Source organism: Thunnus thynnus, chromosome 11 (assembly GCF_963924715.1).
Source record: "Thunnus thynnus chromosome 11, fThuThy2.1, whole genome shotgun sequence".
Taxonomy (NCBI): domain Eukaryota; kingdom Metazoa; phylum Chordata; class Actinopteri; order Scombriformes; family Scombridae; genus Thunnus; species Thunnus thynnus.
The window spans coordinates 2,524,452-2,542,343 of record NC_089527.1 but is presented as its reverse complement, the minus strand read 5'-3'; the positions used below and the strand labels follow the sequence as shown (position 1 = coordinate 2,542,343).

The 17,892-nt window shown below is 41.0% G+C and overlaps 1 protein-coding gene across 3 annotated transcripts in view; it reads left to right on the top strand.

Moving 5' to 3' along the window:
* The window catches only part of ccdc141 (coiled-coil domain containing 141), a 64,585-nt gene that overhangs the window by 21,656 nt on the left and 25,037 nt on the right, over positions 1-17,892 (top strand). For all 3 annotated transcript variants that reach the window (XM_067602786.1, XM_067602785.1, XM_067602787.1), the window contains exons 10-18: positions 700-838; positions 1,003-1,122; positions 4,563-4,913; positions 5,541-5,759; positions 6,607-6,783; positions 8,361-8,483; positions 12,222-12,410; positions 13,355-13,519; positions 14,289-14,438. In XM_067602786.1, the coding sequence (XP_067458887.1) occupies positions 700-838; positions 1,003-1,122; positions 4,563-4,913; positions 5,541-5,759; positions 6,607-6,783; positions 8,361-8,483; positions 12,222-12,410; positions 13,355-13,519; positions 14,289-14,438 (1,633 nt within the window). The remainder of the gene's footprint in view (positions 1-699; positions 839-1,002; positions 1,123-4,562; positions 4,914-5,540; positions 5,760-6,606; positions 6,784-8,360; positions 8,484-12,221; positions 12,411-13,354; positions 13,520-14,288; positions 14,439-17,892) is intronic.

Sequence of the window (17,892 nt, the reverse complement as noted above, 5' to 3'; positions counted from 1 at the left end):
AATAAATCTGATGATGATGATGTCATGATCCCTTAGTAATATTTCTCTTTTTCCCTGAATGAAAGCTCTGGATCCGATGTTCTTTATGTGCTTTTTGGTCTTCTAGCCAGAGAATGTTTCTTCTCTCACAATCCCCTATTTAGAAATCTTCCTTAAACTGCAGCAGATGACCCCACATATAGGTGCTGTTATTGGCTTCCAGAATGCATTCCTGCAACCTCTTGATGTGAACTGAAGAATGATGGCCTGGGTCAAGAATCCACTGTGTCCATTCACTTTCTTCCAAGCTGATTGACAGCCTCTATTAGCATTTTGAAACCTGCGTAGTTCAGGGTGGTTTCATTGAATTCTGGTTGGTTTTCCTCCTTGATGCGATTTGTTTGTTTACATCTGAACACAGCAATTCGAACCAAAACAACAGACCCTCAAGAGTAAGTGATCTTGATTTGTTAGTGGTGAGAACAGGATCCAACCTCTATCTGACCAACTACAAGGCTGCAAGTTTGAGCTAAATGGCTCCTGTAGCCAGGAGCGCTTTGTGTGCTGGGACGTTGATGAGTGAAAACAACAGCTATCAGCTAGCAGCTAGCCGGAGAATAAATCGAGGTTCTTGATGATATTTGGGCAAATAGGAGCTTCTTCATGACCTCTTTGTGTGTACGTTCTGCTTAACCCTCCTCCTTTCTTCTCCTTTGGTAGTGGGCAGGTGGCAGGACAGCAGAGGATGCTGGGAAATGAGGAGGAGCAAAAGGAGACTCAAAGTGAAGACTGTGCTCACCATGACCTGACCAATCAGAGACAACAGCTGCTGCTGTCATGTGAACACCTTGTGGACAAGGTTTTCAATATTTTCTTTTTCTTCTTTATAGAAGCTGAATTTCAATGTTCAGGATTTTGTTATTGAATACAAAAGTAATGATACTTCATGTAAATACTGAGTGAACCACATGACGTGCTCTGTGTGTGTGTGCGTGTGTGTGTGTGTGTGTGCGTGTATTACAGGTCTTGAGCTGGGTACAGCAGAGCAGCAGTGTGTTGTCCAACAGCTATGAAGCAGGACGGCAACTCCATGAGGCAGAGGACACTCTGAACACACACCTACTGCTGCACACACAGGCTAAGGTACACACACACACACACACACACACACAAACACACACGTTAGGGCTCTAAAATTTGTGCAGTGGATCTAAACAACATTTTCTGAAATATAAGGACGACAAATCTACTTATCATATACAGTATATCTCATATATACTTTTTTCTGATGAGTTATTCTGGATGGAAGATTGTAGAAATGGTTGCTTTTATTTGTAAAGCCTGGAACAGAAGACAAAGGTATGTTCATGTCTGACTGTGAATGTTTCATCACAACTGTATTTTTTGGTGACTTGTAAGTCCATGTGGGCTGGAGACTTGCATATACATCTATCCATCCATTTTCCACCACTTATCTGGGACTAGGTCAGTCTGGCAGCAGACTGAGTAAGCAAACTCAGACATCCCTCTGCCCGGCAATGTCCTCCAGCTCCTTCTGGGAGACGTTCCCAGGCCAGAAGATATGTGTAATCCCTCCAGCGTGTTCTGGGTTTGCCCCGACGTCTCCTACCAGTTGGATGTGCCCGGAGTACCTCTAAAGAGAGGCGCCCAGGAGGCATCCTAACCAGATGCCAAAACCACCTCAGCTGGTTCTTCCCAACACAAAGGAGCAGCGGCTCTACTCTGAGCTTTCTCCGGATCTTCGAGCTCTTCCCCCTGTCTCTAAGGCAGAGCCCAGACACCCTGCGGAGAAAACTCATTGCATCGACCTACAATCTCATTCTTTCAGTCACTACCAAAAGCTTGTGACCATAGTTGAGCATTGAAACTTAGACCGACTGCTAAATTGATAGTTTTCGCCTTCCAGCTCAGCTCCTTCTACACCACCAATGGTCCAGTACAATGCCTGCATTACTGCTGAGGCTGCACCAATCCTCCTTTCAACTTCCTGCTCCATCTCACCCTCACTATGCATAAGACCCCTAGATACTTGAACTCCTTCACTTGGTGCAGCAACTCACTCCCAACCTGGAGGGAGCAAGCCATCATTTTCTGACTTGGAAGATGACTCGCTGACTCTCATCCCATAGCTTCACATTCGGCTGCAACCCTCTCCAGCGCTTGCTGGAGGTCCTGGTGTAAGCCAGCAGAACCACATCATCTGCAAAAACCAGAGAGGCGTCATGAGGTCACCAAACCGGACACTCTCCTCCCCCTGACTGCGCCTTGCGATTGATCAAAATCACAAACCCAATCAGTGACAAGGTTCAGCCCTGGTGGAGCCCAAGATCACTGAAGGCGTCACTGACTTCCTGCCAAGTATGTGGACACAGCTGTCACTCCAGTTATATAAGGACCAAATGGCTCACAGCAATGGACCCAGTACCTCACACTCCTGCAGCACCCCTCACAAGGTATCCCAAGGGACACGGTTGTAAGCCTTCTCCAAGTCCACAAAGCACATGTAGACTGGATGTACAGGACACAATAAATAACATAACTAACATATCACACTGTCAACTCACACAGTTTTCTTGGAAGCAGATCAAAAGCCACTGCACCAAACAGGTTAGGTTTTTGGTTCTCTGGTGCGTTTGCCTCTTTGGTTTCAGTTAGTATAGGCTGGTGTGAAAGTGTGGTTGGTCTGATTTATACCTTACTGTTGTATTGTTGTAAAGTGACAGATGTCTGAATTCGGTAAATAACAGTACATAACCAACACTATTATGACTTGTTCAAAAGGGGAAGACCTTCTTGTATCAGCATTCATAGGCTACAGGGCTATGATGTGCTCCAGTATGTAGGGTTGGGGCATCTAGCAACACTAGCTCTTAATCAATCAATCAATCAATTTTTATTTATATAGTGCCAAATCACAACAAAAGTCATCTCAGGGCACTTTTCACATAGAGGAGGTCAAGACAATACTCTTTAATTTACAGAGACCCAACAATTCCCCCATGAGCAGCACTTGGCGACAGCGGTAAGGAAAAACTCCCCTTTAACGGGTAGAAACCTCAAGCAGAACCCGGTTCTTGGTGGGCAGCCATCTGCTTTGACTGGTTGGGTTGAGAGAGAGAAAGAAGGGGGGCGGGGGGGGGACACACAGACAACAACAATCATAACAATAACAACAGCAGCAACAGCAACAGCCAGGGAAGGATGCCAACAGGACTGTGAAGGACCGTGAAGGCTCGGACCGGAACCCAGGGTTTCCTGCGAGATGAGAAAGCACAAAAAACTCCGGGGAAGAAGCAAAGTTAGTGACATGCATTGATGTTACATGAATGATACAGATGGAGAGGAGGAGGAGGAGAGAGGAGCTCAGTGCATTATGGGAAGTCCCCCAGCAGTCTAGGCCTATAGCAGCATAACTAAGGGCTGATCCAAGGTGAGCCTGGTCGGCCCTAACTATAAGCTTTATCAAAAAGGGAAGTTTTAAGCCTACTCTTAAACATAGAGAGGGTGTCTGCACCCTGGACTGAATCTGGTAGATGGTTCCACAGGAGAGGAGCCTGATAGCTGAAGGCTCTGCCTCCCATTCTACTTTTAAAGACTGTAGGAACCACCAGTAACCCTGCCTCTGGGAGCACAGTGTTCTAGTGGGATAATACGGTACTATGAGCTCTTCAAGATATGACGGTGCCTGACCATTAAGGGCTTTGTAAATTAGGAGAAGGATTTTAAATTCTATTCTAGATTTTACAGGAAGCCAATGTAGCGAAGTTAAAATGGGAGAAATGTGGTCTCTTTTTCTAGTTTTTGTCAGTACATGTGCAGTTGCATTCTGGACCAGCTGGAGAGTCTTTAGAGACTTGTTAGGGCAGCCTGATAATAAGGAATTGCAATAATCCAGCCTAGAAGTAACAAATGCGTGGACTAGTTTTTCTGCATCTTTTTGGGACAGGATGTGCCTGATTTTAATATTTTCGATATTATGTAAGTGAAAAAAGGCAGTCTTTGAAATTTGATTTATGTGGGAGTCAAAGGACATATCCTGATCAAAGATAACTCCCAGATTCCTTACGGTGGTGCTGGAGGCCAGGGTAATGCCATCCAGAGCAGCTATATCATTAGATAATGTGTTTCTAAGGTGTTTAGGGCCAAGCACAATAACTTCAGTTTTATCTGAGTTTAGTAGTAGAAAATTGCAGGTCATCCAAGTCTTTATGTCCTTAAGGCATGCTTGGAGTTTGTTTAACTGATTGGTTTCATCAGGATTCATTGATAAATATAATGTCATAAACACTATAAAATGTCAATCAAACACTATCTTGGGAAACCCCCACCCAGGCCTGATGGTTAGACACTCTTTCCATAGATATCTCCAATAACTGTTTAATCCTTGTTTGAAAAATGTAAAATTATGAACAATAGCTGCAGTAGAATTTTAGTTATTTCCTTGGACAAGATGTGGCAAATTTAAAATTTCTGTTCAACTTTAAAGGTCCAGATTAAAGTCCAGACCAGACGTATTTCTGATGCTGCTGGAGAAATAATTTTCCTTGTGATTGTCTCTCCAGGCTGCAGGTCGCAATGCAGAGAACATGAAGCAGATCGTGGATCAGATCAGAACTCTGCACACAGATGTGACCAGCAAAACTAGTTCTCAACCTCCCAGTGAAACCAGCAGACAGCCGTCCCTCCTGAAGACCCTGACAGAGCAGCTGAAGAGAGGCAGCACAGGCAAATGGACCAGAACCAGCACCACTCAGCCCAATCTGCCGGCTAATGACCCAACTGGTTGTTTGAGTCCTGAACTTGCTGGTCGGGTTGATCTGGTTCTGGAGGAGCTGCAGACTCTGAACCAGAAGATCGACTCAAACCTGCAGCTGCTGAAACCCTATGTCACTTTCCTCAGGACAGCACAGCAGGTCAGAGTCTCTTCTATTGTCCCATTAGAGAAGAAATCTGAAAATGTACATCAGTGCAGAGTCTAGTTCACCTGTCCAAAATTTAAATCCAGAGCAAGATATCTCAACAACTCCTGGGAAGATTTATATGAAGTCTGCAGAGGATATTCATGTTCTCCAGGCCAAAACATCCACTTGCACACACAAAAATATCAAACTCTAACAGGTCAATTACCATAAAATTCCCTTATCTCATTCCTGCTCTCCAGAAGATGAACCCTGTAGATTTTAATGACCCCATGACTTTTCCTCTAGCACTCCCCTCAGGACAAACGGGATATTTTTAGATCCACTATTGGTAAGACTTCGGGTAGGTTCGACAAGTTGATCCACCAGTTTTGCTTTCTGCTTCCTGGGGTTTTTCAAATTATTGCTACAACTAAACAGCCCGTAAAATATAGTTCCACTGTCACCTTTTTAATGATGTGTAGCCTCATGGTATATTCACAAAAAAAATTCTTGCAAAGTGTTACAAGGAAAGCCCTGCTGCAGGAGCAAAATAAGCATTTGCCCCCTATGGTGACATGTAGAGCCTGTCAGAGAAGTCTGTGAGCTGCTAGTTGATGCTGAGCTGTCTCTGCTCTTCAGGTGGAGGAGGAGATGGCAGAACTGAGGGAGATCTACAGCAGAGGATCAGAGAAGGAAGAAGAAGAGGAGTGGGAAGCTGGCAATAGTAACATCAGGACAACTACCAGTTCCAGGTCATCAGTGAAGAAGAAGCAGACCAGTGCCCACTGGCAGGAAATGACACAGAGCGTCCTCACTGCTCAGGAACTGGGAAACAACTACATCCATACTGTTAGCACGGTAACCTGACTTTGTTGGCAATCGGGGGTTCAGATGAACTTGCAGTTATTGAGATGAGAGGACAGCGGTGTGGCTCAATGAAGTGTTTTTAATAGTTTTTGGACAACGACGGAGGTCTACGGCACAGAGGAATAAGATATATCAGGCTTTGGATACACACACAATGCTTAGTAGATCAGTTCATTGTTGGTTTGGATCCAAACATGAGATTTGTTGATAAGAACAAAATTATAGAAAATCCGTAGACATATCCTTTTACTGCGAGGTGTAAATGGGATATAAATGACAATGACATGGGATAAAATAAGCTGACATGAGATTAGACAACATAACACAAAATGAGATGAAATTACATGGGGTAAGACCGATATGAGATGAGCTCAAATAAAATGAGTTTAGATAAACAAGATGAAATTAGATGAAATTAGGTGACATCACATGAAATGTCACAAAATAATCAGATGTGAGATTAGATGACATGACATGGCATAACATGACATGGAATTAGATTACATGAAATGACATAACATGAGAGGAAATTATATGAGATTAGATCTGATAACATGGCATGAAATTATATGACATTAGATTGGACAAATGAGATAAAATTACATAAATTTTTTATATGTGATTACATAACGAGATTAGATGAAACCACTTGAGATAAAAAGAAATTCGTTCAAATGAAATAAAAGATGACATGAGATTAGATGAAATGGCATGGCATGACCTGACATTATCTTCTCAATTACAGTCAATAGAACAGTACAAGAGTTTGAATTTAAATCTAGACTTTGAAAAGTGTAATATCAAGAGTGATATCAGTGTGTGTGTATGTGTGTATCAGGTGTCAGGGGCGGCCTTAAACCTACAGTGTATGGTGTCGGTGGTTCAGCAGACAGTGGAGCGACTCAGCCAAACCAAACAGGAGGTGAACGATCTGCGGAGTTACCAGCAAATCAAGATCCAGCAGCAACAAGACGACATGAAGAACTGCAGGAAATACCAGGAGAGACTGCTCAAGGTAATGACTACACTCTAGGAGCTTTCCATTTGACTAATGTGGCTCCTTGCTTCCCTCACTCACATCTCTTTCTCGCGTCTTACCTCCTCCGTATGAGGCGCCAAACCAGACAAAAGACAAGCAAAAATTGTGAGAGGAAACAGCAATACATGTGAGAAAAAGGACAAGTTACTGTACAAGACAGGTTGAATTGCTGTTTAGTGCACGAGAGAGACTGAGTTACTGCTACTACTACTGTTACTACTGTCAGTAACTTCATGGTCACACAAATCAGACGCATTTAATATCAAAATCAAATTTGGTCCATGGCCCATTTTTTCGTTTCCTATTTTTGACTTGAGCATAAAATCAAAGTATGAAAAACAAGCCACTATTAGGTTTTTTGTGTTGGATTCATAAATGAACAATGAAATAACGGATAGTTTTTTTCATTTTTCAATTTTGGATTCCCAGTATGAAAAGAACAAATGATACATGGGTTAACAAAAGAGCGAGTTAGATATTTTCCTGCTCCAATACAGCTGGCTCAAATGATACGCCTGTTATCAAGAAGTTTTACTGCCTTACCTGATTCTGCAGCAGGTGGTCAAGAATTTTTGATAGGATTTCAATGTATTGCTGCAAGAAATGATGGCTGTGCTCAAGATCATTATTATTGCTTTTTTGAAAAAACTCTCTTTAGCAAACAGCACACAGGTTTTAATTTCAATTAAATACTACTGCAAATCATTGCACCATATCATGTGAAACAGAATTAGAACGAGTAAACAGAGGCACTTCATGACTGAGGTTCAGCTGTTCCACCCTTCGCAAAAACTTAACAGTCCTTCAGCATCTCTTGCGTACATTCATTTCCTCTCGCAATTTTCCACTCCAGGATCATTTTGAGGAGACAACAATTACAAATCACCTCAACTGTCAAATATGAAGAAGTCAACTATCAATATGTAGAAATTATTAACAGTTTAAAAAACAAACACATGAAAACTCCTGTTTTATTATTTGATTACAGGTCTTCTCCTGGCTGTCACAGGAGAAGACACAAATAGACAGTTTAAATCCATTAATTACTGAAAGAGCAGCAATAAAAACAGTTGTAGCCTGCGGAATATGTTTAAATATAATATTGCCTATTTGGTGATTTTATTGGAGACATGCGACTGTGCAGATGTATATGTTTCCTGAAGAAGCTGAGACATACTTGAAATGCAAAAGAAGAGAAAAAAAGGTTTTTTGGCTTTATGAAGAAAGATATAGTTACAAGAGTGTTTTTATGATTAATTAAAGATTCAGACTCTACACAGGTATTGTTTATTTAATGAATGAATGTGAATAGCTGATGTTGGTGTATTACTGTATTACTCTGTATTACAAATCATGTACCATACCAGTCAAAAGTTTGGACACACCTTCCCATTCAAGTGTGTCCAAACTTTTGACTGGTACTGTATGTTAATATTTCAATAAAGCTGTTTCCACAACAGCCCCACTGTTCTTACTATATGAACTCCAGCATGTATGCAGATGGTGATATATTACACATGTGGAATATGTATAATGATGCTATGTGTTTTCAGACCCGGCAGGACCTGAACTGTGTCTCTGAGCTGCTGGACTCCTGCACTCTGATGGATCTGGGTTCAGAACTGCAGACCTCGAGGCTGCTGGAGCGCTTCAGCCAGGCCAAACCACATTTTATTGTGAGTCTTAGCATTGTGATTTTGAACTGCTGGTTTGAGTTTGAGGACTTTCAGGATTTTTTTTTATAACGGGCACTGTTTAGAGCATTTGGACTGGTGGGGCTGTTCAGACTGCTAGGACCTTTGAACATTTTTGGACTGCTGGGAACAGTGGGACCTTTGGACTGTTGGGTCTACTGGGTCAGGTTTCACTGTTAGGGAAACAGGGACTGAGGAAACAGTTGGGACTACTGCATTTGGGCACACAGAGTATGGAAGAACACAGCAAAAATTCTCGAGTTTGACCCTTTCTTGAATATGCAGTATTGTGAGTATAAAGTATAATCCCTGTTTATGAATTGGTAATTCTTCATTTTGTTGTAAAGAGTGGTTGCATAAAGATATCTTGGTACTGCGGCATCTCTATAGTGGTCTAAGTATAAAATCTCTAAAGAACTAGAAAATTCTGCAATTTGTAAAGAAATTGCATGTGAGAGCTGCAAACTGCTAGCTGCTGCTGCTGCTGCTGGCAGCTGCTACCTGTTGCTTGCGCTGATGCCAGTTGCTGCCGTTGTTTCTGCTCTGGCAGGAATTTTTTAAAGTCTTGTTGCACCACCTACAGGTGAAATTGTGTCATATGCTACAATCTTGTTCAGCATCTACATCTGTGCAACTCTGCTGAATTTAGTCAATATGGAATATTATATTTAAGAAATATGGAACTTGATAAGTAGTATGGTCGTGTTTCACTAATGGCCACAAGGTGGGGCTACTGGCACCATGTTTCAGTGTGTTGTGCCCATTGACATGGAGAACTTGTGTACCAAGTTTCATTTCATTAAAGACAACAGAACTGTAGAAATATCATGTTATAATATTACAGTAGCGCCCCCTGTGGGTAGAATGGTATCAAATTTTACACAATGGTGCACTGTCATTGTATGTACAAGATTCCCAAATTTAGTGTCAATCCGAATTAGCATTGAAGAGTCATGGCTCGTTAAATGTATCAGGCCACTCCTTCAAAGGTTTGGTAACCAATTACAGACAAACAGTAAGTGATTCCATAAAACAAACATAAAAGCTCCGCTCAGGGTCATCTAAATGTGGTATGTACCAGGTTTGGTGAAGATTGGATAAAAAATGTGCCAAAAGAAGCAAAAAATGCATATATGTATATGTATATGACTCAAATTGAATAATTTATTCACAGATTGCTCAATAGATAAGAATGCAGAATGCAAGGTACTTAAAACTAGTAATCTAAAACCAAGGCCTTGTGTAAAATGATAAAATTAATAAAAAGATCAATAAACATGGGATAAAAAGGAATTAAGTCTCTCTTTTTACAATACAGTCCCTTGCCAGTCCGTCGCTACATCCATTCGTCAAACTGCTCCACTGACCAGCCTCCCTCTGCAGTCCACTTCCAGCTCCATAGCTGCCTCGTCCCTTCCCCCGCTGCTCCGCACTCATGCACTGCTGCTGCTGCCTGCTAAGTAAAAAGGGGAAACCGCCAGTGGCGAGCCAACGCCTGTACTTTCTCCGGTCCTCGCCCACCCCTGTTTCACTATACTTACACCTTGTCTGGACAGCTCATCCCAGTTTATAGACGCTGCCGGCCAGGTTTTAGAGCTATTAGAGACTAATGAGTTACAAGTAAACAACATCATCAGCTCCTTAAAAAGCTCCAAAAGTAGAGATGCTTTCCCCCCATTGCTCATTAAATAACTTGTCTTTTAAATACAGCTCCTTTATGATAACTGGAAATGTGCTATTGTCATGCCTATTTTTAAATCTGGAGACCGTCTTGAAGCCAGTAACAGACCAATAAGTATACTGCCAGTACTCTCAAAGGATGATTAGAAGTTGTCATTGAACAACTAACAATATTTCTTAACACAAGCAATTTTGGTCTACATCATTGTACTTAATAGAGCAAATTAAATCAAGACTTGACAAAGGAGGAGTAGTTGGTGCTGTATTTTTAGATCTGTGTAAAGCATTCAACGCAGTCAATCATGATGTTTTAATATTGAAACTCTCTAAATTTAACTTCTCATCTAGAGCACTGGCATGGATGTCTTCATATTTATCTAATAAGAGACAATGTGTTAAAGTTGGTGACACACTGTCCAGTAATATGAAGTGCACAATGGGTGTTCCACAAGGGTCAGTGTTGGGTCCCCTATTATTTAGCCTATATATTAATGATCTCCCTCAACACTGTCATGATGTAGAACTACAAATGTATGCAGATGACACTGTTGTGTACACACATGCAAAAACAGCTGAGTTAGCAGCTGCTAAGCTAACAATTGCATTTGAAAGGATCACACATTGGCTTGATCAATCATGTCTGAGTCTGACTGTAAACAAGACAAGAGGTATGTTTTTCTTTAAAACTATGGTACAACCTCCTAATGCTGATTTTCATCAAAGGTGAAAGGACTGACATAGTCACTGATTTTGAATATCTTGGTGTGACACTGGATCCAAATTTGAACTTTAAGAAACATGTTTAAAAAAACAGTTAAAACTATAAAGTACAACTTAGCAAATTTTAGACATATTAGAAACTGTCTGTCTTTGGATGCAGCCAAGATATTTATGCAGCTATGATTCTGTCCAATATGTCTTAATTGCATCACATGTTCGGGGCAGGCTGGAGAAACAGCCATAAGACCTCTTGAGTCCTTATACAAACAAACTTTAAAAACTCTGGACAAAAAGCCAATGCATTTCCATCATTGTAGGGTACTGGAGAAATACAATTTACTGAGCTTTGAGAATTTTAGATTATTCTCAAATTTGTGCCTAGTTTATAAAATTTTAACAGCACTGAGGCTGAAAATAAACACACAAACTAACACTGTATCTGCCCAGACTTAAACCTCTTACTTGGTCGTTTCAGAAAGCAAGCAGGGTGTGTGTTTGAGCCCTGTCTTTGAGTCTGGCTCAGGTCCTCGGCTCGGATGCTGACGGGACCATCCTCGCACTGTCGGTGGGTTTCACGGCAGCTGATCCTTGGTGGCGCTGCGGAGAAAACAGCAGAGTCGACTCAGTTGATGAAGAACGGGGCAGAGAAGTTATGTGCGTCTTCCTGAAGAAAATCCTTTTCTTCCCTCTGCAGGCAATGAGAGCGCTGGTTGCAGCAGCGGTCTCTCTTGGATCTGGTTCTTGTGTTCGATTGAACATGGGGCGATGTCTCATCTCGTCCGGCGAGGGGAGTCTTCCAGACAGTGGGGGAAAAGCACATGCACTGGGTTACCTCCGTCAGTAAACCGGCTCACGGAGGCAGCAAAGCTTCCCCCAGCTCAGTCACAATGGAAGGCGTGTTTTTCTGGGTGCCTTCAGTTTTTAAAGGGGCGGTGATGTCGCAGTTTCGCACTTAGGTGTGAACTGAACAGTGCATGTTGGGATATGGAGTCCGAAATGGACTCCCATTGTTTCACTGGGTGCCCTTTCTGGCTATCAGGCTTTGGAACTTGCATGCAGGCCTGCCTTTGTCTCATGGAGTATGAGGCCCAACATTAGCATACTAATACTTACTGGTTACTATGAATATAGTAGCGTGCTGGCTTAAGTACAGCCTCACCGAGCCACAAGTATGGACTGGCTATAGACTCATATTCTTGTTTTTCAAGCATTTTAGCTTTAAAACTAAAAGCTTTGCCCATTTTCTATTTGGGGTCTTGATGTATTTTCATAGGGACATTTCTTCTGAAACGATCAGACATACTCTCTTTCTTTCTCCAGCAACTAGATGCTGAAGCAGAGTTCATGGTGAAGCACTGGGAGACTCTAAAAAGAGTCCAGCACAGGCTGGAGCTGAAGGAGGAGGATGTATCAGAGCTGCTGAAGCTCCATCAGCGAGTGAAGGAGAAGATCCAGCAGAGCGAGTCAATCCTGAGCCTGGCTAGCAATTTCCATCTCACAGCCAAACAGGTGAGTGGAGCAGGAGGCAAGTTCTGTCTACCTACCTTACCTACCTTACAATGACTTGCTGAGATCTAACAGTCAGGACACAGAGCTGGCTGATTCTTTCTCTCTGGTGGAATAGAGACACTTAAAAGCTGAAGCTTTTTTTGTCAGATCCCCATCCTGATGTAATATTTCTGTTCTTTATCCTGGAAGAGGTGAGGTTTAAAAGATAATCACTGTTTATTTCAACTTTGGCTTTGATCTTGTAGCTCTGGCTAGCTCATTGGTTCTGTCAGTTATGGTAATATTATATTCACCAAAGCCCTATAATAGCTTTGATCTCAGATCATGTCAACAACACTGAAAAGAAGTCCATCAACAAACTTGAGCAGTCAGATGATACAACAGGTTTGAGATAGGATATATTTTTGTACCTAAGTACATATTTCTTTATTTCAATCTAAGTAAAATTTAGAAAGCAGGATTAGAGCTGCATTGATTAGTTGATTATTTGATTGGTTATTTGATAGAAAATTAATCTGCAACCATTTCTATAACTGATTAAACATTTCAGTCATTTTTCAAGCAAAAAAAAAATCTTCCACCTTCTTAAATGTGAGCATTTGCTGTTTTTCTTTGACATGTATAACAGTCAATTGAATATCTTAAGATTCTGGACAGTTGGTCAAATTGAAGGCATCACCATTGATAAACTGCATATCTTTAACAATTTTTTAACTGGCCAAATGATTAATCCAGAAAATAATCTACAAATTGCTAGTACTCCCTTACTACGGATCTGATGTGGTTACACAACCATTCATCAAGCGGCATCCATACAAATTGAAAAAAACAATTCTGAGAAACTGACAATAAGACAAACTGTTCAGGACAGTACTTGACTTCTTTAGAACGTGTCATAGAAATAAAAAGTTGGCCATTATTAATTTTGTTTTCTGTGTGTCCAGCTAGAGGCGCTGCTCCAGTCAGACCCTGCAGGCCTTTTAAAGAGTTCAACTGGTTTATGTGGAGCCAGTGAGGTCAAGCTGAGAGAGGACCAACAGCAGATCCAGAATCTTTTTAACACGGTTTCAACACTGAAGACAGATATCTGCACCGCCATCACCAACAGTGTACAAATACACACACACACACACACACACACACACACACACATGGTTTAGAGAACTGAGCTGAACTTAACTCTGTGTGTATAGTTCAGTGGTGGAGACAGTACAATTACTCAGTTTCTGTACTTGTACGATTCTGAGGCACTTGTACATGAGTAAATCAGTGTGTAGTTGTGTCTCTCGTGTAAAATCTGTGTGTCTTTGTGTAACTTGTATAAAACCAGTATGTAGTTTTGTCTCCTTGTCATGTTTCACATGTCTATGAGTTGTCAACAGCTCCACCAAATAGTGATTTTTCCCTCTAAACTTCTCACATGCTTTCATTTCAATAAATGTTCAAATGATCCAATATTTCAGCAAAAATCAAAGATTAGAGAAAAAGTCCAAAAACTGAAAACAGATTTGTGTATCAGAACTTTGTTTTTTCTTCTTTCCTCTCTCATTAATCATCTCACCACCCCTCAGATTTATCTGCTGACCCTTTGGAGGGGCCTGACCCCTAGGTTGGGAACCACTGAACTAAACTAGTTAACTGAATAGAAAGTAGTTGAAACTAGCTCCACCTCCAACAGTAACATGCTGCTCTAACACTGATGCTTCACTATTAATAATCTAATTATTTCTCTTACTGCTGATAGTTTAACTACCTGATAATATTTGTGTGCTAGTACTTAAATAGGAATTTGATTTTGGCTTGTACATATACTTTTACATGAGTGTACTGGTACTTTTTTACTTGACTAATGGATCTAAATTCTTCTACCACTGGCAGGGTTCTCCATGTTTCAGAGTGGAGCAGCTGGAGGCTCGTCTTCTCTGTCTGGACTCTCTCTGTGTCTCATGGCTGAATGAAGCAGCTCAATGTGAGGAGAAGCTCCGCAGAGAGCTGCTGACTCGCCTGTTCAACAATGACTTCAACCAGGTGAGGTCACAGGACACAGGTGTGAGCTCATCGCAAAGAGATCATCCAAAAGGCTGAAGTCTGCCTTTCTGTGGAGATGTTGTCATAGTTACACTTTTGATGTCTGATTCATAGTTCAGTCTGTTGATGGACCCACAGATATGCACTGTATGGCCCTGTTTACTGTTCATTCTTTATGCATCTGAACCTTACGTATCCTGTTTTTCAAAAGAAATACACTCCCTCATTACCCTCCCCTCGACTTGGCCTGAGGTGGTGAAACTCCTTTAGCAATAAATAAATGAAAGAGGGAATGCATAAAGAATTAAAGATGATGTATTCTGATTCCAACACTTAATATCTTCTTTTTTGGAAGGACGGTGTAAAAGAAGAATTATAATTCTTTTGGTGTCTACAAACAACACTAAAAGATCCAATATGCCCGTCAGGCTGAAAACAAAATAACAAAATAGTGTAAAACATGTTAAGTGAATCAAAATAATTCAAAGTTCACAGTAAATAAGGTGAGTTACAAGAAGATTTAACGACAAACGTTGTTGCACAAATTACAGTTTATTACAAGTCACAGGACAAGGTTTAACAACGAGGAAAAGCTGGCTGATGAAGTATAATGGTGATAGATAAAATTTTCAAATAGACTGAGGTTGGTTGAAGTCAAGCGTCTCTTTAATTCAAACACAAGCAACAGACACAGAGAGTACGCAGAGTCTCCTTGGAGAATTCTCAAGAAACAAAGGAAAGTCACTGGTATATATTGACGGCCTTGATGCCCTTGGGAGGCACCTTTAGTTGTTTACAGATTCCTTCTAACAGACCTAGACAAAGTTTTACAGAGCTCTCTCTTCCACATTATGACCATGATGTCCATATGACTATCAAAGTGTTCCCCTCAAGGCCCTGCCGCCAAATATATACATACATATGACCATACCTACTTAACTAATACATGGATTTTTCTATCAAATGGCAACAAACACATATACAGTATAGGGTAACTTTCGCTACGCTTGCTTCGAGACCCTCAACACTGACTGACAGAGAGGGATTTTGGCCTGGGAGTGCACACAGAACACATCGCTCAATGTGTCATCAGCAGGTATGCATAAGGCTCAGAGAACAATAAACCCATGGAAGGCAGCGGGTCCAGACAACATCCCCGGACGTGCAAGCTTCTGTGCCTACCTGCTTCAAGTCCACCACCATTGTGCCCCTCCCAAAGAAAAGCATTGTGATCTGTTTAAATGACTATCGTCCCGTTATACTCACCCCAATCGTGTTGAAGTGTTTTGAGGGAATAGTCCTGACCCACATCCAGGAGACCATCCCAGATACCTTGGACCCTCTGCAGTTTGTGTATCATCAGTCAACACCGCCATCCACGCAGCCCTCACACACTTAGAGGGCAAGGACACATATGTTAGAATGCTATTTATTGACTACAGCTCAGCATTCAACACTGTCATCCCACACAAACTCTCTAAAAAGCTCCTCACCCTCAGACTGACACCCTCCGTTTGTAACTGGGTATTGAACTTTCTAACAGACAGACCCCAGTCAGTCAGATCAGGCAATCACACATCAGGCACAAAAACTGTAAGCAGATGGACCCCCCAGGGCTGTGTGCTGAGCTGTACACACTCTTCACGTATGACTGTGTGGCCTCCCAGAACAACCCCAGCATCATCAAATTTGCAGATGACACTACAGTCATTGGACTGATCGCTGGTGGGGTGGAGACAGTGTACAGAAGAGAGGTTGCAGACCTGGTGGCCTGGTGTCATGACAACAATCTCTCCCTAAGCACAGACAAGACCAAGGAGATGATTATCAATCCAAGGAGGAAGAGGGAGCTGTACACACCACTATGCATGGGAGAGACAGAGGTAGAGAGGGTGAAAACCTTTAAATTCCTTGACGCCCACATCAGTGAGGATATCACCTGGTCTCACAACACACGACAAATCAATATAAAGTATATATAAATATGTAAGTGTCTGTGGTTGTAGTTTTCCCTTTTTTCAATAATAAATCTCACAAGGGAATTCAACCTTTCTTTGTGAGATTTATTATTGAAAAAAGAGAAAACTGCTTGTTATTTTCTCTTTTTGTCATTCAAAAAAGACCAGCCTCCCTTTAGCAAAAATAAAAATCAAAATACCTTCCCCTTAATAACTTTTTGCAATTTGGTCAATAGATGTCAAAAAAATGTTAAAAATGTCTGTCACAATATCTCCGAGCTGAAAGTGTCTTCTTCAGGTTCTCGTTGTCTATGACCAACAGTCAAAAACAATGTTTTTTTTGTTTTTTTGTTTTTAACACTTTACCAATTTCAGATTCACTGCAAATGACAAGTGCAGTACAAATTAAATGCATTATTATTTAAAAATTCAAAGACATAAAATTTGTTTTTCAATTATGTAAAACAAGGGAGTGAAGAAATCCTCATGCTGGAGAGGCTGGAACTACAGACTGTTTGGTGTTTTTTGCTTGATAAATAAGTCAAACAATTAATTGATTGTCACCCTCTGCCAGTTACTGCCAGTTCAGTCCAGTTTGTTCATCTTGGTCATGTCTTTGATGTCCTAGCATTTTCCCTTTTTAAAATGGTGAATGATGTGTGTTTTACAAGTTTGCCACTTGTACATGTTCTGCCAATTTTTTAAAAGCATCCTCAAGACCTAAAGAATACTGAACTTCTGAAGCTTTTAAAGCCACAACCATGGGTGATTCATGTAGACTATTATGTTAAACACAGTTTAATGCAAACTGACCCCTCAGGCCTGAAACTAGCTTTCTTTCATTTGCTACCCGTGCAGGTAACTCCTGACAGAGCTTTGGTTGTTTTTTGAATGTTGTTATTCATCAAAGTGACCAGCAGAGGGCGCTGCTGCTACCAGGCTATAAATATCTAGTGTCTCCACAGAACCAACAGCAGGATGTCACTCATTGTGTGTGTGATTCTGATGCTCGACAGTCTGTGTACACTCAGATCAAAAGATTTATCATTGAAATGTTAGAAACACTTTATTTTACAAGTCCACAATTATTTTCCAAGGAAGTATTCATTCTTTAATTTGGCACTAATAAAAGGGAAAATGGAATTTCCTTGAAAGAAAGCTTCATTTAGAGCTAAGCAAATATTCATTAATTATTTGTGTTATTGGAAAATATATTCTCCATATATGAAAAGAAAATTGTCTTCAGGCACTCTCAGGCAGAGCAAGGAGGGAAGTTGGATTCAAAGCCTTTATTTACTCGGGCGTATTATTAAAACACCTCACAAGATCTTCATCAGCTTGGAAGCAGAGAAAACAGATTACATCCGGTGCACAACACAGCAGGAATAAATAACATTGCATTACATAATAAAGTAAGAAGCACACACAGAAACAAAACAAAGCTATCACAATAACACCAAAAATATCAACATTATTAAAAAATGATCCCATAAAAA